Source organism: Peromyscus leucopus, chromosome 11 (assembly GCF_004664715.2).
Source record: "Peromyscus leucopus breed LL Stock chromosome 11, UCI_PerLeu_2.1, whole genome shotgun sequence".
In the NCBI taxonomy this organism is placed as follows: domain Eukaryota; kingdom Metazoa; phylum Chordata; class Mammalia; order Rodentia; family Cricetidae; genus Peromyscus; species Peromyscus leucopus.
This window is the reverse complement of record NC_051072.1, coordinates 54,441,038-54,463,658: the sequence shown is the minus strand read 5'-3', so window position 1 is coordinate 54,463,658 and position 22,621 is coordinate 54,441,038. Positions and strand designations below refer to the sequence as shown.

The 22,621-nt window shown below is 45.0% G+C and overlaps 1 protein-coding gene across 2 annotated transcripts in view; it reads left to right on the top strand.

The window, feature by feature from the left end:
- Nucleotides 1–5,887: 5,887 nt before the first annotated feature.
- The window catches only part of Ap3b1 (adaptor related protein complex 3 subunit beta 1), a 221,708-nt gene continuing 204,974 nt past the window's right edge, over nt 5,888–22,621 (top strand). Inside the window, exon 1 of one of the 2 annotated variants that reach the window (XM_028871654.2) lies at nt 5,888–6,174. In XM_028871654.2, the coding sequence (XP_028727487.1) occupies nt 6,047–6,174 (128 nt within the window). In that variant the 5' untranslated portion in view covers nt 5,888–6,046. The other variant, XM_028871655.1, reaches the window with a different exon arrangement.

Here is a 22,621-nt window from a genome sequence, read left to right as displayed (position 1 = left end):
TAGAAACTCAAACACAAGAACATGTATAGGCAACTAAATGAAGTCTTTTTTTCTAGAATTATTTAGTACTCTATATGACTATTGACATGTTTTTTTAAAGAAATTCTGAGGCCTCCAGTACGTTTCCTATCAGTAGTTTATTGATCTCTTCATTACCTTGTGCTAGAGGTCCTGGTAGACCCATATGGGATCGGATGTGAGTTTTATATATAAGGGATGCTTCCTAGTTCTGATTATATCTTGTAACTGAATAAATAACAAAGTTAATTCTGACTCATCAGGGATAAATTCTGGAGTCTCAATATGTAAGGCCACCCTTTCAGCATACTGAGAGTCAGTAACTATGTTGAAAGTTTCCAAAAAATTCATTAATATCATCAGAATAGCATACAATTCCTATTTTTGAACTGAAGTATAAGGATTTTGAACCACTTTACTTAAATTTTCCGATTTGTAACCTGCCTTTCCTTGTTTGTTTGCATCTGTATAAAATGTAGGGGCTCCAGATATGGGTGTTTGCTGTACAATGTGAGGCAGGATCCAATCAGCTCTCTTTATAAGTTGAATTCTATTGCTTTTGGGATATTTGCTGTTAATCTCTCTTAAAAAATTTCTGCAAACTCTTTGCCAAGGTTCACTTTCTGCCCATAATATATCAATGTCATCCTTAATTAAAGGTATTACAATTTCTGCTGGGTCAATTCCTGCTAATTGACTAAGTCTCAATTTTTCTTTTAAAATCAACTCAGAGATCTTTTCCACATAAGTTTTAAATTTTTTACTGTTTATTTGGTAGAAATATCCATTCCAATATAATATCTTCCCTCTGCATTAAAATTCCTGTAGGGAAATGCTCAGGGGGTAAAATAACCAAAATGCAATGAAGCTTTGGATCCACATGATCCATGTGTCCTTCCTGTACTTTCTTTTCCACCAAAGCCAATTGTCTCTCAGCTTCAGCTGATAATTCTCTTGGACTGTTTAAGTTCTTGTCACCTTCTAAGTTTTTGAACAAATTACTCAGTTCATCTTTTACCCCAACAACAGTCCACAGATAGGAAATGTCTCCGAATGATGTTTGAAAGTCATTAAGAGTCCATAATTGATCTCTCCTAATTTTCACCTTTTGGGGTCTAATTTTTTGTAGACCTACTTTATATGCTAAATAATTAATAGAATCTCCTCTTTGTATTTTTTCAGGAGCAATTTGTAATCCCCAACAAGGTAAAATTTTCTTTACTTCTTCAAACATTCTTTCTAAGGTATCTGCATTTGAATCAGCTAGTAAAATATCTTCCATGTAATGATAAATTATAGATTTAGGGAATTTTTTACATATCACTTCCAATGACTGTCTTACAAAATATTGGCCAAAGTTGGACTATTCAACATTCCCTGTGGGAGAACCCTCCATTGATATCTCTTAACTGGCTGAGAATTATTATGAGTAGGTACTGTGAAGGCAAATCTTTCTCTGTCTTTTTCTTGTAAGGGTATTGAGAAGAAATAGTCTTTTAAATCAGTAACTATAAGAGACCATCCTTTAGGTAACAGAGTAGGCAAATCTACTATAATCTCTCTCCAGATTATAGAGAGCCCTTTGGCTAAACAACCTTTTTAATTGATCTTAGGTCTGTTACCATTCTCCATTTACCAGATTTCTTATTAATAACAAATAAAGGAGAATTCCAAAGGCTGGTTGATTCTTTAATATGCTGAGCATTTAACTGCTCTTGTACCAGCTCTTCTAAAGCCTGCAGTTTCTCTGTTGTTAAAGGCCATTTGCTGAACCCATACAGGCTTGTCTGTTAACCATTTTAAAGGTAGAGCTGTTGGTGTCTTTGAAAGATCAGCAGTTGTTGTGCCCTGTTCTTGTACAATCTGGATGGTTGGAGACCACTCTTTATAATAATACCTCCTAATATTTCTCTCAGAAATGTGTTAGTTTATGGTTTGTTTTTGAGGTTGGAGGAATGTTAATCTGGTATTCTATTGATGTAATAGATCACAGGGTAGGGTGACAGCCTGACTTACCTTCCCAGACCCCACCACTTAATTGTATTTTCAGGGGTATCCCTCTCACCCACACATTTTTAGTTGTGCCAACTGCCTTGTGCCCCTAATGGGAAGAGATTTTCTAGCTAAGGTAGAAAGCTTTTGTTTCATTTGCTCCCCATATTTGCCTCACTCCAGACTCGTCAGCAGCCCCTCTTCTCCTCCTTCTAGTCACCCAGCCTACTAGCTCTGGCATTTCCTTTCCCTTGCCAGCCTCTCAGGTGGACCCCAAAGTCTGGGACACCCAGAACCCTTCTATTGCTAGGCACCACCCCCCTATTATCATCTCATTGCTACTCAGCTAATTGTTACAGGACCACCATAGAGCCGGAGGCCAAGGAACATCAAGTATACCCAGGCAATAAGGGATAGTAACAGTCCAGAAGTATTTACACCCCAAGACTCAAAAGAGCTGCAAAAAACAGACTTTAACACAACAATCTATTACTGTTAAATGCCCTCAGCAAATTGATTACCTGTGTCTCCTGGATGCTAAACTATCAAAGAAAACAGGTGCCTTGAGGTTTGTCTTAGATACAACTTATCTCAGGTGAAAATTAAAAGCATGTTCCAAGTTTCTCTCTCTCTCTCTCTCTCTCTCTCTCTCTCTCTCTCTCTCTCTCTCTCTCTCTCTCTCTAACACTAACCAATAAAATTCTGATAGCAGAGTACTAAACATTATAACATCATGGCTACCAGCTCAAGATTTTAAATTCCCTGTGGCTGCTTCTTAATATGTTTAAAAATTCTCCCACGCTCCAGAGCCAGCTTGAATCCACCTGGACAGGTCAGATCTACTTCAGATAAGTATAATCCAAACTTTCCTGGTCCCGGGACCCCTCTCCCTCATCCTGGGACCCCTCAGGGACCACCCAAAGTAAAATTTTTTCTAAACTTCCTCTTCTGCCTTGCCAGCATCTTGTCAGACCTGAACAGTCACAGAGCCTGAAGCAGTGGAAGACAACAGATGATTCCCAAAACAATGGAGGACAATTCACTACCTCAGGATGTCCGGCTACCCCCCAAACCCCCTTCCCTATTCCCAGAAGTTAACTGACACCCACTGAGTCAGCTGGAAGCAGTTTGGGGAGACACAACACCCCCATTCCCTTTCACCTGCCATTTTTTTTAAAAGAACAAAGAATCTGGAATATTAGAATTCATAGCCCCTATGCTGCACATGGCCTGGCAAGATGCTTAGTTATCCCAGGGCCTTAGGTCTTACATGCACTGCATGATCACGTAATCTATGTGCATGTGTGGTGTAGCTAAGTAAGCCCATATGCATATGTGCGGGGGCAGGGGGAGGAGTCTATAAAAGCGGACCCCACATTTCCCTCTGCCCTCTCTTCCTGCACAATCTTTCCATAGGCCTAAGCACCCTTATTTATTATTCCCTTAATAAACTCTTTTTTTTTTTCTTTCTTTTTTTTTGTTTTTTTCGAGACAGGGTTTCTCTGTGTAGCTTTGGTGCCTTTCCTGGAATTCGCTTTGGAGACCAGGCTGGCTCCAACTCACAGAGGTCTGCCTGCCTCTGCCTCCCGAGTGCTGAGATTAAAGGTGTGCAGTACCACTGTACCTTGTGGCTTTTCTCACATGGTAAACAGCACCACTTAATGAATAACAACCCTGTCATTAAAAACAAAATAAACCTTTTCCATAAGAAAATGAACTATTTGAGATAAATCAGACTAATATGTTTATGTGCAATTCCAAGAATACAAAAAGCACATGGAATAATAACATGAAAGTGAAAGGACCAAGCAGACGCCAGAACAGGCTGCTCAGTCTTCTCTCAGAGATCAGGCCTCAGTTTCAGTTTCCTGAGACTGGAGCAAGCAGTTTCTGGGAGGGCCGTGAAAAAAAGACATAGTTCTTGCAGTAGCTCCCTTTCTGCATGTACTCTGACTGCTCAAGGTTCGGTCAACTGTCTGGGACCCCTCACCAACTTACAGCTACATGCATGGGTCAATGTGAAAGCCTGGGCCACTGAGTGTGCTAGGCCAACCAGCCTCCATGGCAGCTCAAGGACAGAGCCTGGGCCACTGAGTCAGCCCCCATAGTCAGTACGTGCTGGGCCAGCCAGCCTCCATGGAAGCTCAAGGACAGAGCCTGAGACTTGTCCAGGCCTGCCCCAAAATGGATTACAGTAACCCCCAACTAACCCCAGCCAATCAAAAGTTACTAACATGATTGCCACTCACATAAACCAATCCTGAGTCTGTTCCTACGTAATCTGTAGACCCCCAAGCCCTCCCTTGCTTTAAAACCCTGTCCCATTGCTACTTGGGGTCTCTCCTGCTCTGCTGCTTTGTCAGAGAGTCCCAAGTTAACTTGTAACAATACAAAGATTCTTCGCTTTTGCATTGGATTGGGTCTCTTGGTGGTCTTTGGGGGACTCTGGGTACAAAAAAAGATACCCACATCCATTATCAACATAAATATAAAATTAATTATGACTCAAATAATATTCATAATTTCACATTTATGACAAAATTATGAGATTGTGAAGATACCTCATACATTGCATTGGGGTAACATGCTAGGACACTGGAGAACAGTTTAGATCTGGTAAAAGTGTACATATTCTAAAATCAAGAGACTGTACACTCAGCTATCGTCTGTAGTGATGTGTAGTGTCTTTCTCTAGTGAATGAATTCATCCATGCACAACACTCAGAACAATGCCTGGGGTATGTATAATCGTCATATAATTCCTCTTTATGTATCATCACCGGCGATCAGCTGCAGGCAAGACTCTACAAATCTACCAAGATCATCAATACGGGGGAGCAACATATTTGAGCTGCTCTAAGAGTGTATGTCTGGACAGGTATATTGAAAGGTCAATTAACTGCCAACCTCTGATCAGTTTGGAGGCCAATTGCTCCTCTCCTTCCTAGCACTGAGGAGGAGCATGTTTCTCCAGAGAAGACCTGACCTTTCAGTCAAGTAGAGGATCCTTGGTGGGCCTCCATTGGTGTTAGCCTGGTGCTATCCCTGGGTTTTGGTGGCTGGCTGCAGGGCTCCAGGTATTCAGTCCCTTCTGGACTGCAGGTGAAGGGAAAGCGGAACGAAGGGGCGGTAGTCACTAGGGACTCTTGCTGCGGAGGGTCCCCCAGGAAAGCTGCTCGGGGCCGGAGGGCTGCAGCTGCTCCACAGCCAGCAACCATCCCACCTGCCTGGCTAGGCGATGTTAGAAAGCCGTTTGCCAAAAAGTGGGAGCAGGTGGCGCTCAGGGGCGAGGCCACTCCCGCAGCCTGTGGAGGCTCTGCTCTGGGCAGATGGCAGCGGGCAGGACGCTGGCCTCGAGCTTCAAGTGGGAGCCTCGGGCCCCCCGGACTACCTAGCCCACGCTTGCCGGGGGATGGCCGCCCCTGTGCGGAGCCTGCAAGCCACGCTCGGGAGGAGGAGCTTTCAAGTCTAGAACGTCAGTCAGGCCACGCTGGCTGGGAGAGGGAAGGAAACCAGCCCTGAGGGCAGAGAGCTCGTGACAGCTGAAGCGGAGTAGATCCGGAGTGTGCATGGCTTTTTTTTTTTTTTTTTCTGGAAGAATCGGGGAGCGATCCGTGGGCAGCCGAAGTGGAGCAAAGAACCCTGGAGGATCCGAGATCTCCTCCAGCAAAAACGCACCCAAGGGCTTCGTATCCAGGAGTTGATTCCAAGCCCACCACCCTCAAAGCAGACGCGGTGCCAAACGGGTTTCCTGGAAGGCTCCCGTGTGCAGCTTCCCGGCCGCCTCTAACACCCGGAGCGCAAGGATCCAGGCAACCCGGGAGCGGCCGGGCGCCGGGCCCGGACGGACACAGTGCGCACGCGCAGGGGGGGTGGGCCGCCGGGTCGGCCGGCCCGAGCGGTGACGAGCCCGGAAGCGCCGGCGCGCGCCCCGCTCCGTTCCGCAACTAGTTTTGTTCGGTGCCCTCGGGACGCGAGCCCTTCGGAGAGAACCCCCGGCCGCCGCCGCCGCCGCCCGCTCGCCGCTACCGCCGCGATGTCCAGCAACAGTTTCGCCTACAACGAGCAGTCGGGAGGAGGGGAGGCGGCGGAGCTCGGGCAGGAGGCCACCTCGACCATCGCCCCCTCGGGCGCCTTCGGCCTCTTCAGCAGCGACTGGAAGAAGTGAGGACCCGGGCTCGGGGTGCGGGAGCGCCGCCGCCGCCGCCGCGGGGACGCCAGGCGGCCGCCCGGCTGCTCGGGTGGGTGGCTGGGGTGGCCCCGCCGGGGGCGCAGGGCTTTTTTAGGGGGGAACATCTGGGGGCGCGAGAGGCGGCGCTGGTGGTTTCCAAACTTTGTGTGTGTGTGTGTGTGTGTGTGTGTAAGGGGGGGCGGCGGATGGGGGAAGAGGACCAGTTGGTGAGCTGAGGTCCCCCCGTCCCAAACCGTTGACTTGAGTTGATCCGGGCTGGGCACAGGGGTTTTGAATTTTGAACTTCTGGTGAATTTAAGGTCCGCAGGGTCAGACCCGGAGAAAGTCACTTTTTTTAAGGTGAAGGGACTATGTGGGAGGAAGGATGAGAGTAGGAATGTTGCTTACTGGACTCTGCCCATGTATAAGGGCTGAGCGGTGGTTTGGGGGTTCTGTATGAATGACACACTGGTTTTGATCACCTCTGACGGGTTTACTTGATCTTTGCCCCAGGGTACTCCCCTCTCCACCCCCCCCCCCGTTGAGATAATATTTAAGTACAGTGTTGTGAACCAGTCCTGATTTATTTACAAATAGAGTGAATTTAAAAAACAAACACTAAGCAGTTGTACACTTTTTGTAAAAAGTTACTAAGGGTTCATGTCAGATACCACCCAGAATTGAAAACATCCTTAGCCGCGTCCTTCTTAGTTTAGATTTGCATTTTTTGGGGGGGGCGGGGAATTGGGCTGTGTATAAATGTACAGAATTAGGACAACTTTTAATTGTTAGTTTCGGTGTCGTCCCCCCCTCTTCCCCGCCCCCCAGTGGTTTCACTGTGTAGAGCAGGCTGGCCTGGAAATCTGAGAAATCCACCTGCCTCTGCCTCCCCAGCGCATGTAGCGCCGCGCCAGTCCACATTTGCCTTATTTTTGATCTCTTATTGCTACACAGTGTGGTAAAACGTAACAGACGGTCACTAGATTGTGCCAACTTAAGGCAGAGTAACCAGGCTGATCGTTTCGCAGATGTTAGGAGGGTATAATTAAGCTAAGAATTTGGGGAGGTGGTTAGAGGCAGTCTTGTTCTGTAGCTCAGGCTGGCCTAAACTGGAACTGGCCGTCCTCCTTCCTCCCCAGTACTGAAATTACAATGTGAACTGTCAATACCAGTTTTATAATTCAAATTTTAATAGGATTGGATAGACTATAAAGTGCTAATAGCTGAAATTGAGGTTAAATTTTGACTCCCTTGACTGAAATGTTGTATATAGCGTATTAATTATCTTTGTGTTCATTATTTCTAGGATAGGAAAGTTTAAGAAATAATAGATCTTATCTGTCATTGTGTGCATTTAGGTGACTGAATGACCTTACAAGGAGTTTATTCTGACACCATATTTTACTTGGCAAAAATTGTTTCAGTTGTTGAATTTGCATGTGACTTGTGTACAGTTAATCTCCTTTTCTGATTTGTGAGCATCTCAGGTGCCTTTTTCTTTGTGGGTTTTTTTTTTTTTTTTTTTTTTTTTTTTTTGAGACAGGGTCCCTCTGTAGTTTTGGAGTCTGTCCTGGAACTGACTTTGTAGACCAGGCTAACCTTGAACTCACAGAGATCCTCCTGCCTCTGCCTCCCGGGTGCTGGGATTAAAGGCATGCGCCACCACAGCCAGGCTGCTTTTCTTCTTTTCTTTTAGATTAAGTAAAGTTTGGTCCTGGTTTGGGAAGAACATATGGCTTTATAGTTAATTGAAGTTAGAATTGAATTAAAATGCCTTGCCTCTGAGTGCTTGTGCATTTGGGGACTCATAATTATATCACATTCAGTGTGTGTCTGTGTGCCGGGGCCTTGCCTAGGCAAGTGCTCTGCCACCAAGCTGCATCCCCAGCCCGCAGTCCTTATTGGACTGTTAGCAGATACTTCTCTGATTCCACTTTAATGGTGCGGAACTTGTAGTCCAGTGGTTAATCTGCCCAAGGTCACAGAGTTGTCAAAATTTGAACCCAGACCTTCTAATCTCAGTTTTTTCTCTAATGTGTTTGGACTTGAAATCGATGCTGTTTTTACTAGGGAATGCATATAGCTCACGAAAAGTTTAAAACTTTGACTAGCAGCCGGAGACACTCAATGACCTTGAAGCTTTCAGGAGTTGACACATTTTGGCTCCTGAACTGCAGTCTCGTGGAGTTAGTCAGCAGAAAGAAACACTCCTGTTCTGCAAGTGGCCACTTAATTGCTCCTGAGTTCTCATTAAAAAAAAAAAAAAGTCCTTGGAGACAGGCTCTCACTGTGTAGCCCAGGCTGGCCTCAAACTTGTAACCCTCCTACCTTGGACTCTTGAGTGCTTGTGTTTGCAGGTGCGACCCAGCACTACACCCCGCTCTTTGTCTCTGCTTCTTAATGGGTTGCTTTCAAATAGCTCCTTTTTTTTTTGTTTTTACTTTCAAGTCATTTTAAGTTTTTTTTTTTTCTTCAGCATTTGTGAGGATCACTCTTTATGTAGAATCACCAGTTATAATTCTTCATTTTTCACTTTGTAGTTATATGTCTTGGTGTGTGGGTTTGTGCCGTGCCCGTGGAGGCCAGAAGAAGGCATTGGATCTCTGGAGCAGGCTGTTGTGAGCTGCCTAATATGGTGCTGGAAATAAAAGGGGTCTTCTGCAAGATCAGCCTGTGCTCTTAACCACGGAGCTGTCTCTCTAGTCCAGAATCACCAGTCAAAACAAGAGTCGCTGTGCTGCTCACCACCCCTGCCCCCTCCCCTCTCTTCCCTTCCCTATTACGTGAACACACACAAGCACACATGTCACATGAATTGTTATCTTCGGAACCATGGAGATTAAGTTGTTTAAATCATACCCTTTACCCTTGAAAGCTTAGTTTCTGTTTTTGGTAATAAAAACGATCTCTTACGTAGTCATTGTTACAGATACGATCAAGAAGTTTAATATTGATACAGAATAGTAACCAGTCCAGTTTTTCCTTTTGTTCCAATGTTGCCTCTTCCTTTCTTTTAGGATGCTTTTCGTTAGTATGGAATCTAGTCTAGTATCCTACAACATTTCATACAGTGATCATATCCCTTTAACCTCCCTTAATGATTTCTTAGCCTTTCTTCACCTCACATGACCCCTTGTGTGGGGGACCAGCCCCCACTTTTACGACCAGGGTACTCTTGAGTAGGGAGAAGTGAGGAACATTTAGTTAGAAAGAGAAACCTAGATGATGAGAGGAAAGACAGAAACACAGGATAGCCTCGGGAGGGCCTGGGTCAAAACCCACCAGCCCTGAACTTTATTCAAAAGGGCTTTTTATAACAATGCCAAGGGGAGGGGCAGAAGACTTCCCCCTGCTAGATACAACCAAGTGTGGACCCTTCCAAATACCTGGTATGCAGGCCTATGGCCCAATCATCCTCTCATGCAGTCCTGCTGGGTAAAGCCACTAGGAAACCTCGGTGGGTTCCAACACCCTTGACGTATTTAAAAAGTACCAGTCAATTATTTTATAGCATAGTAATCAACAGGGATTTGTCGTGGTTCTTCATCTTTAGGTTTGGGTTACATGGCCCTGGCTAGAGCACTGCCAAAGGTAACATGTCTTCCAGCTGTTAGGGCTAGAGACACAGGACATCCACCATCTTGCTAATTTTCCCAGCTAAGGGCTTTTCTGGTATCTTGACTATATCATTACTATTTTTATTCACGCCCTCCCTGCAATCTGTTCTCGGTACCTTGAGACCATGTAGAGAGCTTTCTCATTAAAGTCTTCAGCAGTCAATTATGATACTTCTGTTTGAAAGATTCATTTTATTTTTTTTAACGTGTCTGAGTGTGTGTGCGTGTGCGCGCGTGTGTGTCTCTGTCAGTGTCTCTATGTCTGTGCCAGTATGTGCATGTAAGTGTAGGTGACGAAGGAGGCCAGGAGAGGGCGTCGGTCCCCTGGGATTGGAGTTAAACATGGCTGCGAGCCATCTGGTGCGGATGCTGGGAGCACTCAGGTGCTCCTCACTGCTGAGCCATCCCTAGTCTGAGACATCAGTCTTCTGAACCCGCCTTTGCTGCTGTGCGCTGTGCCTGGCTCCGCGTCCTCCATGTGCTCTCTCCTGTATCTTGGGACTCTGTTCTTTAGTACTTCACTGACTGTCTCATCTCGTCCCAGTCAATCCCCAGTCAGTTTTGTTTTCAGAATTTTCCGTGCAATCCTTCACACACGGTCAGATTTGGGGGCGTTATATAGCTTTATGAAAGCAGCTCCCTGCACAGTTGTTGGTGAGTCTCCCCGGCGGGTTAGTTCACTGGGATTGAGAGTTTTCCTTCTTCACTTTGAAATGTAAACAACTAACTCATTGCTCCCTTTTCTTTTGGAATAGTCTATACTTTCACTACTTTTAGTTTTCTTCTAAGTTACTTTTCTTTATCTTAAAAAAAAAAAGGAGCGAGAACCTTCCTTTATCTTAGTCCATTTGGGTGTATGTGTAAAGAAAGAATTTCACATTTCTTTCTGGCTTAAGCATTTAATTGCAAAGTAATTTCTTTTTCTTTTTTTTGCAAAGTAATTTCTAGATGACTCAGGTAAGACTAGTCAATGTCCTGATTTTCTTCTGAATTTCTAAGTATCTTATGTATCTCATTAAACAATTTAAGGCATCCTTTAAAATTTTTATTACCGTGCAGTAGTTGTATATATTTATGATGTTGGTTGTGGTATTCAACATGTATTTCCGTGTGTACTGATCGTACCAGGGTAAATTAGCAATTCTGTCACCTTATTTCTTTGTTTAGAGCCTTTAGCTGCTCACTGCTAACTTTCTTACAACTCCAAGCTAGTTCACTGAGAACTGTAATTGGCTCACTATTTTACTGCTGTAAGGAGACACCCTGACCTCGGCAACTCTTCTAAAAGAAAGCATTTAATTGGGGGCTTGCATACAGTTTGAGAGGGTGAGTCCCTGATCATGGTGTGGATAGGCCTGGTGGCGGAGTGTAGCTGAGAGCTTTACATCCTGGTCCTCGGGCAGCAGGCAGAGGGAGCAAGACTGGGCCTGGTGTGGGCCTTTGAAACCGCAGCCCACTCCCAGAAGCATATCTCTTCCAACAAGGCCATGTCGGACAACCCTTTCCCAAACAGTTCCACTACCGGGCACCAAGTGTTTAAACATATGGGCCTGTAGGGGTCATGCTCCTTCAAACCACCACAGGCCGCTAGAACTGACTCCTTTTATCTAACTAGTGGGGCTGTCGTCCATCTCTCTCCCCCACTCAGTGCGATAGAAGCAGAGTGACTGCAAATGTAGGATACCAGAGCACAAGGTCCCGGAGTCTCCGTGCCTTTGGGAGCATTGTGGTGTAGTAGAGTGTCACGGGAGACAGGCGACTAGGTTTAAATAAGTGCTTTCCAATAACAGTGCTTTCATGTTCAACTTGGTTGATTTCCTCAAATTTCAGTTTCCTCGTTTCTAGAAAGGGTGTGATTAATACTTGCCTGGTCTGGGATTTTTTTTTTTTTCTTTCAAGACAGGGTTTCTCTGTGTAACCCTGACTGTCCTGGAACTCGCTCTGTAGACCAGGCTGGCCTCTGCCTCTCAAGTGCTGGGATTAAAGGCGTGCACCACCACCACCACCACCACCACCACCACCACCACCACCACCACCACCACCACCACCACCACCACCACCACCCCACCACCACCACCACCACCACCACCACCACCCTGTGGCTTCTGGCTTCTGGGAGTGTTTTGTAAGACAGTGTATTTGAAAGAAAGCTTTGGCCTTCTCTTCCTCCTTTTCTCTCTTCCTTTTTTCCTTCTTTCTCTTCCCCATCACTTCCTTCTCTTCCTTTTTATCTATTTTTTTTTAATTTCTTTTTGAGGTAGGATCTCATCCTCTTGACTGTAGACCAGATTAGCCTCAAACTCACAGCAGCCCTCTTTCTTCAGCCTCCCTCAGTGCTGGGATTACCCGCGTGGGCCACCATGCCCCCCAGATTATTTCTCAACTAGAATCTAGACTAACGGAAGGAGAACTGGTAAGAGCTTCACTGAAGTGGTAATGCTGGAGCTTAAGGTCTGAGGAGACTTTTGTCATGTGGATGAAAGAGGGAGTGTTATTTAGGCCAAGAATATAGATCAGGAGAGTGGTAAGAAAGGACCCGTGCTCAGATGAGAGAGATTCGGACAAGCTTCTAGGCTGCAGCTGGGAAAGCTTGGGGATAGTTCCACCACCTCAGGAGAGTTTGTTAGACGATGGGCTGATCGTGCAGCCAAAACCCGTGTATGGCTGAATAGAAGAATCAGGAAAGAGTGCAGAGAGACAGAGGGACTAGAATGGAGGCTGCAGAGGCCCTTGCTTCTAGTAATTAAAGATTAGCAGCCCATCCTCCACTGAACTACACCGAGAGGTGACAGTTCAAACCCTCTGCTGACCATGCGGGGTGGGTTTGTTACTTCAGGTCCACAGAGCAGGTTTGGAGTCTACTAAAGCACTGGCTGCATGTTTTCCTGAGTGGGTAGATTACACCAGTGCATTTTTACTGCATTATCAGCTTCATAGTATCAACCTCGAACATTCCATCATTGCCTCTACTCTTTTTTTTTTTTTTTTTTTTTGGTTTTTCGAGACAGGGTTTCTCTGTGTAGCTTTGCGCCTTTCCTGGGACTCACTTGGTAGCCCAGGCTGGCCTCGAACTCACAGAGATCCGCCTGGCTCTGCCTCCTGAGTGCTGGGATTAAAGGTGTGCGCCACCACCGCCCGGCTTTTGCCTCTACTCTTGAATCCAGTGCTTTTCACGGCTGCTTCGTGGAGGTCACACACCGGTTTGTATGGAGTTGTCACAGGTCCGGCTGTGTGTCTGCCACTTTCCCTGTCTTTTCAGAAGGCAGTAGACATGCACCGAATGAGACAGTCTGTTTAGAGGAGGTCCTTAAGTAGGTTTTTCAAAGTAAGCCAGATCCAGGGGTCGGTACTTCACTAGTAGTAAAACATTATTTGACACAGCTTAAAAGGTGTCCTGGTGTCACAGTATGAGTCTGTAAATGTGCTTATGTGATTGTTTCAATTCCCATTGATAATTAGTTTGATTAGGATCTGTAGCATGTTTTTATTTATTTATTTTTTTTATTGAATTCTTCTTTATGTTCCAATAGTAAGAACTTGGTCTTCTTTCTTATTTATTCTGGTATTTCTGATGGAAATGTTTATATTATTTAGTAGTTCTGCGTGCTTAGGATTCTGGAAACCCAATGGATATTTGTTGAACATTTACCTAGAACAGTGGTTCTCATCCTTCCTAATGCTGCCACCCTTTAATACAGTCCCTTATGATGTGGTGACCCCCCCCCAACCATAGTTATTTTTGTTGCTACTTCATAACTGTAGTTTTGCTACTGTTATGAATTGTAATGCAAATATTTAATATGCAGGATATCTTATGTGACCCCTATGAAACGGTCATTTAACCTCCAGAGGGGCCGTGACCCACAGGTTGAGAAACAGTGACCTAGAGCCCTTACACATTGTAATATTAAATGACACAATTTATGTGGAGTGGATCAGGAAAATATTTTTTTGGTTTATAATTTTGCCTGACAGGTGTTTTCAGGTCCTTTTACTCTGTTCAGGGATTCAGATCAAACTAGCAGTCTAATTAGCTTGTGCTGTTCAGAAGTGAAGGCTCAGAGAGAATTACGGGTACTTGCTCTTGCAGAGGACTGCAGTTCGGTTTCCAGTACCTACATGGTGGCTCACAACTGCCTGCAACTCCAGCCTGCACCCTTGTGCAAACACACACACACACACACACACACACACACACACACACACACACACACATACACGGGAGGGGCGGCAGACAGGGTGGCTGGGGGTATTGGGCATGGTTGATCCCCTGCGCCCTTTAAGGGGGTGGGGTGATGTGAGTCTTTCTGTGGCCCCTATGCAGAAGGTCTGGTCTTGGACAGTATCACCTGAAGTTAATTGTGTATTGTTTCAGAACAGCCACTCTTTATGGCATTGCTTCTGTCTTGGCTGTGTTCGGTTTACTTAACTTGGAGTTGTCATGTCAATCAAAATTTTAAAGTCTCATCCTCTTTGAAGGCATATTTTACTACAAAGTTGGGTGCATTTTGAATGCATTCCTCTGGTTTGTCTTGGTGCTGTGATTGGACCCAGGGTGCTTGTGGTCTGCCTTGAGCTAGACTCCCAGCCCATGGTGTTTCTACTGTAGACTCTAGTCATTTGTCTCCTGACAGTAATATGGGCACATGCTTACTGTAAATTGTATTGGAATTCTCACCTTTCCTGTGTGATGTCCCTATTGAATGGCATTGTTAATATAATTTAATTCTTGAAGTGCATCCTAAACTACATGTGAAGAGTAAAGATGTGGTGGAGCATGCCTGTAAGCAGGGTCCTCCTTCCTGCAGCGTCCTTTTGTTCTTCCTCACATGGCTTGTCCTTGGTGGGGAACCAGCTCTGAGCTAACAGCTGCTCAGCCAGCAAACTGCTCACCCCTTGGTATAGGTGGTCCTTTAAGATCACCAGCGTTTCTGAAAATCCCAGTCCTTGCAGTTGGGGCCTGTCAGATTGTGAGCTGTGAGATCGTGTTGTCTCGGGAAACACTCGGCTCTGAGCGTCATCGTTCTTCCCAAGGAATATCTTAAACATTAGCAACAACAAAAAGCAGACAGATGGCTCCCTGAAATGTTCTTTTTAAAAAACCTGCATTAAAGTTACACTCACAGAATGACAAATGTGTCGTAGTAAAATAATATGACAGCGTCGCGCTGGTGTATATAAATGAGCCGCTGACAAAAACAAATTGCCCCCAGTCCAAATGGAAAATTTAAAGTGAAGAGCCCAAAGTAGAATAATCAGAGAGGAAATGATTTCCTGTATTTCATATTATGAACAGTGCTGGTTGTATTTAGGGAAGACATTTAGCATATCAGGCAGAGCAAGTTCCAGATCCACACAAGGAGACAGTTTGTAGCTGACGTCGGCTCACTGAGGGCCTGGTTATTTGTGTTGCCGAGAGAAGGCCAGTGTCTAATCCTTCAGGGGGAGTTGGCATGGAGGCCGAACAAGGGGGAGGCTGTAGATGAGTCTGGTTCCAAAGCCATCTTTACTCTTGGGGTGGGTTAAGAATACAACCATGAAGGGAGGGGAAGAAACCAGTAAACATGGGGGACAGAGTGGTGAGGAGGGGCGTGCAAGGCAGGGCCAGATTGTAGCGGGCTCCATAGCTAAGGGCTTGGAGTCTGTTCTGCCAAGAAAGCAGAGTGTGTATTTAGAACATGGTTAACTGCTAAGTGTCAATTGTGGGACTGATGTATTTCAGGAACTAACACATTTTAGAAGTAGTTTATTGATTCAACACATAGGAATGCTGTCTGCATGCTAGGCATTGTTCTTTAAAAATCTTCCAGGCCGGGCGGTGGTGGCGCACGCCTTTAATCCCAGCACTCGGGAGGCAGAGGCAGGTGGATCTCTGTGAGTTCAAGGCCAGCCTGGGCTACCAAGTGAGTTCCAGGAAAGGCGCAAAGCTACACAGGGAAACCCTGTCTCGAAAAACAAAAAAAAACAAAAACAAAACAAAAAAAAAAAAAATCTTCCTTCCCTCTCTTCCTCCCCCCTTCCTTTTAGTGTGTGCATGCGTGTGTATGTATGTATATAGTATGTGTGTTCTTGTGTGCCTATAAGTGTGTTCTATTCCATGTTGGAATCAGTGTACAGCTTTTAGGAATTGGTTCTCTCCTTTCACCAAATGGGTCCCAGGGATCGAACTAAGATGGGCAGCCTTGGTGGTGTATGTCTTCAACCTCTGAGCCATCTCCTGGCTCCAGGCACTGTTCTTAATGCTGGGGCGGGGTGGGGGGGGAGAGGAGGAGGAGGGGGAGGGGGGAGGGGAAAGAGGAGGAGGTAGTTTAGAGTGAGGTTGGGCTGGAGTATCCAGTGCAGAGCCAGGAGAGAGTCCAGGAGCGCGTACATGAAGGAGGTGAGGAAGCTACATGTGGGTGTCTGTTGAGCCACAAGGCATAACAGTTGCTTAGGTATCAAGGCAGGAGAACCTGACCCATGTGAAGATCAGAGAGGCCAGTGTGGCTGGAGTAAGCGCAGGAGGAACAGTAAATAAACTAGTGGAAGATGAGATAAGAAGAGGTAAAGTTGGGGTGCAGGATGGGGGCCAGCTTTCAAAGGGCCTTGTAAAGACTTAGATTTTTACCCTGAGAGAGAAGGAAGAAATGCCATTGAGGGGTTTTCGGAAAGGATCGAATGCCCCCGTTTACCCTTTGAAAGACCTTAAGGGCTCCTAAACTAGTGGTCATTTACAGGTCTGAGATGGGAGATCAGCCAAGAGATAGGTAATATTTAGCAAGAAGATGATCCGTGGGCCACATGTTGGTGGAGTTGCTGATGCTTTAGCTACAGTAGGTGGATGTATAGGACACAGCAGGGATGGATCTGAGCTCCTTTGTCTGTGCAGTGGAAGTTTAGAATTGCTACTGAATACTACGAAGACGACTATAGAAAGACAACAGGCAGACACACAAAACCCCAGCACTAAGGGGCCAGGGACTTGGGAGTGTTAAGTTGGAGGTAGTGCTGGGCATGGAAGCAGAGTTTGTAAATAGGCAGTGAGTCTGGAGCGTAAGGGAGAAACGAGGCTAGCGAATAGGATTGGGTGAGAATGGGTAGAAAAAGAAGCTGGCGCACTAAGTGCTGGGGTATTCTCCTCTAGGAGGAGAGCCATGGAATAATACCCTCTTTCCTCACAGAACACTTAGTAGACGCATAGCAGCTCTAAAATAAGCTCCACCCTGATGCCCAGAGAGAGAATTGGTTAACTCCTAGAGATGTGGATTCCCCTTCCAGGATGGGCTTTGTTCTGAGGAATATGCTTTTTAGGTGTTGTTAGAGGACACACACATTCTCTCTCTCTCTCTCTCTCTCTCTCTCTCTCTCTCTCTCTCTCTCTCTCTCACACACACACACACACACACACACACACACACACACGGCAGTAAACAACTGTGGCATGCAAATAAGAATATATGTATATTCACACACAGATTGAGACCTCATTAATTATTAACAGAATTACCTAAGAAAGAATGAGTATTAATGATGGGAGCTCTTATGCAGACTTACCTCGTATACCTGTCTGTAGCTGGCAGAGGGATCAAACAGACACAGGTTCCAAGCTGTGTTGCTAGCCAAGTGGAGTTATTTAACTGTAACTGAACTGAAAGACTCAGTTTCTCATTCCCACTGGAATGAGGCTGTAGGACTCCAGTTACCACATCGGGTAGTGGTATAGTGTGGCCGAACATCCAAGGAGTACTGCTGGCTTATGCACAGTGATTTAGAGCTCACTGGGGACATGAAAATGTCGAGTTTGAGCAGAGCGCAGAGCTGGGAGACAATGAAGAGGATTGGTGGGCAGGCTGAGGTGGCCAGAGCCTGTGTCATGAGTCATGTGGCACTCTGTGCAGAGTTGGACTTCGTCATGGAAGTTTGCACAGCAAGGAGCTGGCAAAGAATTCTAAGTAGAAGAGTGGTGAACTTAAAGAGATTTATTTTAGAAACGTTTGGGGGTATTAAATGGGACCAGCATGAGAATGGTATTCTGTAATGGTGACCAAGTTTGGAGTGAGGAAGGAAGGTGTTGAGTTCTGTTTTGGATCTGTTGAGTTTGAGTTGATAGAGAACATTCTTTAAGCAGTCAGCTTGGTGGATGTAGCCTCATCCCCAGGTTGGTGGTAGACATTTGCTGGTTACAATTTGATAGTGATGCTGGACGCCATTGAGTGGCAGCGTGTGGTATGTGAAAAGGCCAGTGTGGACTCTTCCTACCTAGGTTGGTGGTAGATATTTGCTAATGATGCTGGACACCATTGAGTGGCAGCGTGTGGTATGTGAAAAGGCCAGTGTGAACTCTTCCTACCTAGGTTGATGGTAGACATTTGCTAATGATGCTGGACACCATTGAGTGGCAGTGTGTAATATGTGAAAAGGCCAGTGTGGACTCTTCTTACCTACGTTGGTGGTAGACATTTGCTAATGATGCTGGACACCATTGAGTGGCAGCGTGTGGTATGTGAAAAGGCCAATGTGGACTCTTCCTACCTAGGTTGGTGGTAGACATTTGCTAATGATGCTGGACACCATTGAGTGGCAGCATGTGGTATGTGAAAAGGCCAGTGTGAACTCTTCCTACCTAGGTTAGTGGTAGACATTTGCTAATGATGCTGGACACCATTGAGTGGCAGCGTGTGGTATGTGAAAAGGCCAGTGTGGACTCTTAGTAAAGCCAAGAGAGAGGAGAATTGGTGCTCACTTGGAAAGCCAAGAACAGAGAATTCAGTTTGGGGAAGCTGTGGATGGAGGTTGTCTGTACACACAGTTCATGCATTGCGTTTAAGATTTAGTACAAATGCCAAACCCCCTTCTTTAAGAGAAAGATCACAACAGGTCCATGGCTATTGGTGAGTTTGAGTCAGGAAGGCATGTTGCTCAGGTAAGCCCACTCTGCAGTTAGTCTGCCTGGAGTGGAAGCCTGTCACAGAGGGGTTAATGTACCTGGCAGGCTGCTTACCATTCTTGGCCCCTGGATTCCTTGGGTATGAAATAGGGGTGAGGGTATCAGTAGAAGCTCCACTCTGAGTCATTTTGAGGATTAAGAGATCTAAAAAACGGTTAAGTATAGACTGTTAACTTCTTGAACATAAACTGTTAGTATTTGCTGATAGCTGTAAGTAGTTACCAGCAGTTAATACCGCACCCCTCCCAGTTTCGTGCTGTCTATTCCGGCTCCAGGTTTGGAGCCAGCTCCCCACGGGTAGAATTCAGTACTGTGAGAACACACAAAGTGCCACCCCAGAGCTTGTCCAGCTTGACGCTGTCACCATGTGACCTTTCAAAGTTGAGTTTTGGAAACATACCTTTTCAGGTGCTTCAGGGAGGAGCTTCTCTCAGTAGAGATTGCTTATCTGTCTCTCCAGTTCCCTTCACAGAAGGCGCGGCCAACACATCAGATGGGAAACTTACCTTCAATGGCCTTGGAAACATGTTTGCCTTAAAAAAGGAGTTTTAAAATTAATCTAGCTTTGAGTTGGCATATCTTGCTAACACAGTTGTAGAAAACTTATATTTACCCTCATGTAGTTGATGAATTTCTTGGAGGAAGAGTGAATACTAATACTCAGACTTGATGCACCAACTGACTGCTTGGCATGTCTGTGTTTATGCCCATCTGTTACTGTGGCACCATGCCCATTATCATGGTGGCATGCCAGTAGCAGTGAGGCGTGTGAGCCAACAAAGATGAATTGTTTGGATGGAATACACTATTCTGTAATACTAATTAATTTTGAGCTGATGATTCTACATGAGCTAATGTTAACCAGATACAGCCCAGGCACTATCAGTGAAAATAAAATGTATTTTGACTTTCATAGGAGTATATCACAGACATTTTAGACTGCCATTGAGAATAATTACAATCAGTGTTTAACTATGGTTCCAGCAATCGGTTTTCTTTATGTAAAATTTAGAGTGTAAAAGAAAAAAAAATGCAGTGTTTTTTCTCATGGTAGAATGTGATTAGCAAGGAAGTCATGTAACCCTGTTAATTACAGAGTTTGTACTTCCTACATGGTCCTTCACAGTATTGGATTTGGAAATAAGTTTTGTTTAATTCCATCTTTCACTAATCCCAGTCCTATGATGGTGTAATAATGAAGGTTGAGTGAGGTCAGCTTCTCCCATGGTTTGTTTTCTGTGCTGGTTTCTCTATCAGTTATGTGGGAATAATGCCAGCCACATACACTTTATCCAGACTTTGTCTCTGAATATGACAGCAAACTAAAGTGGTTAAGTTACGGAAAACGTTGGGGCTGAGTTAAGTGTATGTTATAAACACACGATGTGTAACTTCCGTTCGAATACTGTCACAGGTAACCACAATGGAAAAGCTCTTACCAATTGTTTCAGAAGTAAAAAGTCGAAAGGTCTTAGGCGGACAGATACAACATTCTTTCTGTGCCTTCCTTTTTAATTAATATATTCTGGAGATCTTTCCCTATTACCATAAGGAACAATACTGTGTTCCTTGAGGTTAATATACTCCGTTCTTGAAGGACAATTGATTGATTTCACTTTGGTCAAGCATAAGCAGTTCTGCAGTATACAGTTTTGCACACACACTTGTGTGAGTTTATCTGCTCATAGCAATTTTTTTTTCATAGACAGGGTTTCTCTATGTAACAGCCCTGGCTGTCCTAGATCTTGCTCTGTAGACCAGGCTGACCTGGAACTCACAGAGATTCACCTGCCTCTGCCTCCCAAATGCTGGGATTAAAGGCGTGCTCCACTTTGCCTGATTATAGGAAAAGTTTTTAAAGGTAGAATTGTAAGTCAGAGTTTATTGAACATTAAATTAAATGGTGGCTTTGCCGAGTTAGCTTCCAGATAGGTTTTATCAAGTTCCCCTGGTGACTGACAGTAAAATTATTAAATATATAATATTTCAGTAGGTCTAGAATTATATGTTCCCATTTTTTTTGATATATTCTAGCTCTTTAATTCTTTCCATTATCTTCTAGGCTTGATATAATGTCTTCTGAAGTTGCTGTCAGTGGTGAGGAAGGCCTGCCCATCTGTGTAGTCTTATTTGGACATAAGCATGCCTGATTATTTATGTGTTATCTGTAGCTGTTTCATGCTGCAGTAGAGATGAGTATTACATCAGAGACGGTGTGACTGTTAAAGCCTGGAATATTTATGATCTGTCCCTTTATAGAGCTTTACAGACCTCTGTCTCGTTAATGTGTTTAATTTTGGGGATGCTTTTATGGGTGGTTTCTCATTGTTGTCAGTCATTTGACTGTTACACTTAGTGTGATTTTTATCTTTACCCTTTTCCTAAGATTTTTTTTTTTTTTTTTAAATGTGTGACTTCAAGTCTGTCTCAGTTTGGAACAACTTCTTCAGGTATTTTTATATTTTGATTTCTCATCCTTGCTTTTGGCGCTCATTTGAGCTGTCAGGTGTTTTGACAGCCTAAAACAGCTGTTTCCTGCCCTTGTCTCTGGGCTTTGGTTTGCATGTTTTCCCTGGACCCTGCCTTCAGTTCTTAGTCTGGTGTTAAAACTGCCCAGAGGGCTTTTGACCTCAGATCCTGTATTTTTCAGTTCTGAATATCCTTTTTTGTTTATTCTGGCTGGCTGTTTTTATTGTATTATCTATTTTGTCCCTCTTTTAGTTGTGATTTGTGACCATATTTAATTATTTTACTTTTTTTTTTTTTTTTTTTTTTTTGGTTTTTCTAGACAGGGTTTCTCTGTGTAGCTTTGCGCCTTTCCTGGAACTCACTTGGTAGCCTAGGCTGGCCTCGAACTCACAGAGATCCGCCTGGCTCTGCCTCCCAAGTGCTGGGATTAAAGGCGTGCGCCACCACCGCCTGGCTTATTTTACAATTTCTACCTGGTGACTCTAGTATTGGAATCAGTGGTGGATTTGTTTCTACATTTCTTTTCTTCCCTTCCATCTCCCCTCACCATTTAGTTTCTGCCATTTGTCCCCCATCCCCATCTCAAGTTTTGGTCAGATTCTGGCTATTTAGAATAAAAGCTTTGGTGAATCTGAAAAGAACCTAAGAAGGTTGTGATTTTTTTGTTCAGACCTTCCTGTCCCCCACTGTCTTCATGTCAGTGGTCACTTTGAACAACTCCCATCCTTTCAGGCTTTGTACATCCGTTGGTGCTGTTTTCCTCCCGTACCTCTAGGGTAGCATCTGTCTGTGTGGCTCTTCCAGCTTTCCGTCTCCACTTGGGTCATTGTGGTTTCTCCTTTTAGAGAGTTGATGAGGGGTGACTGGATGGGTGAAGGTTCTTGGAGTTTTGTTTTTTTTTTGCACTTTTGTATGTTGTAAGTGAACAACACATGCCTAAATAAAGCTGTGCAGAGCTCCGAGGATCCAGCGGAAGTGTGGGTGATGGACGCGTCACGCCGGGTGCTGTTGCGCAAACGTGCCGGAAGGTTGGTGCCCTTGGCGGTGCAGCATGCATCCTGCTGCAGCTCCCAGCCTTCCCTGCAGACCCATTCACACTCGCCCGATTCCGCCAGGAGTTGTGTCTTCCTGTCCGGAGTTTCTCAGTGTGTCGTCTGTCCCCCCACCCCCCAAGTCTTAGATGTCTCCTGTTGGGGCGCACCTCTGTCACTGCCCCCAGCACTTCTGCTGAACCTTCATTCTTGGATTTAAGTCTCAGGTGTTGCTCTTAGTGGTGCACAGCTCTTGAACTGCTTTGAGGGAAGAGAAGGTAACCGTAGGTGACTAGGTCATGATAACTAGTGTGTATCCATCTCAGAAGACCTGGAGAAAAGACTTGGAGTGTTTTCAACAGAGAGAAGATGCTTGGGGTAAAATCCCTTGCAGTGC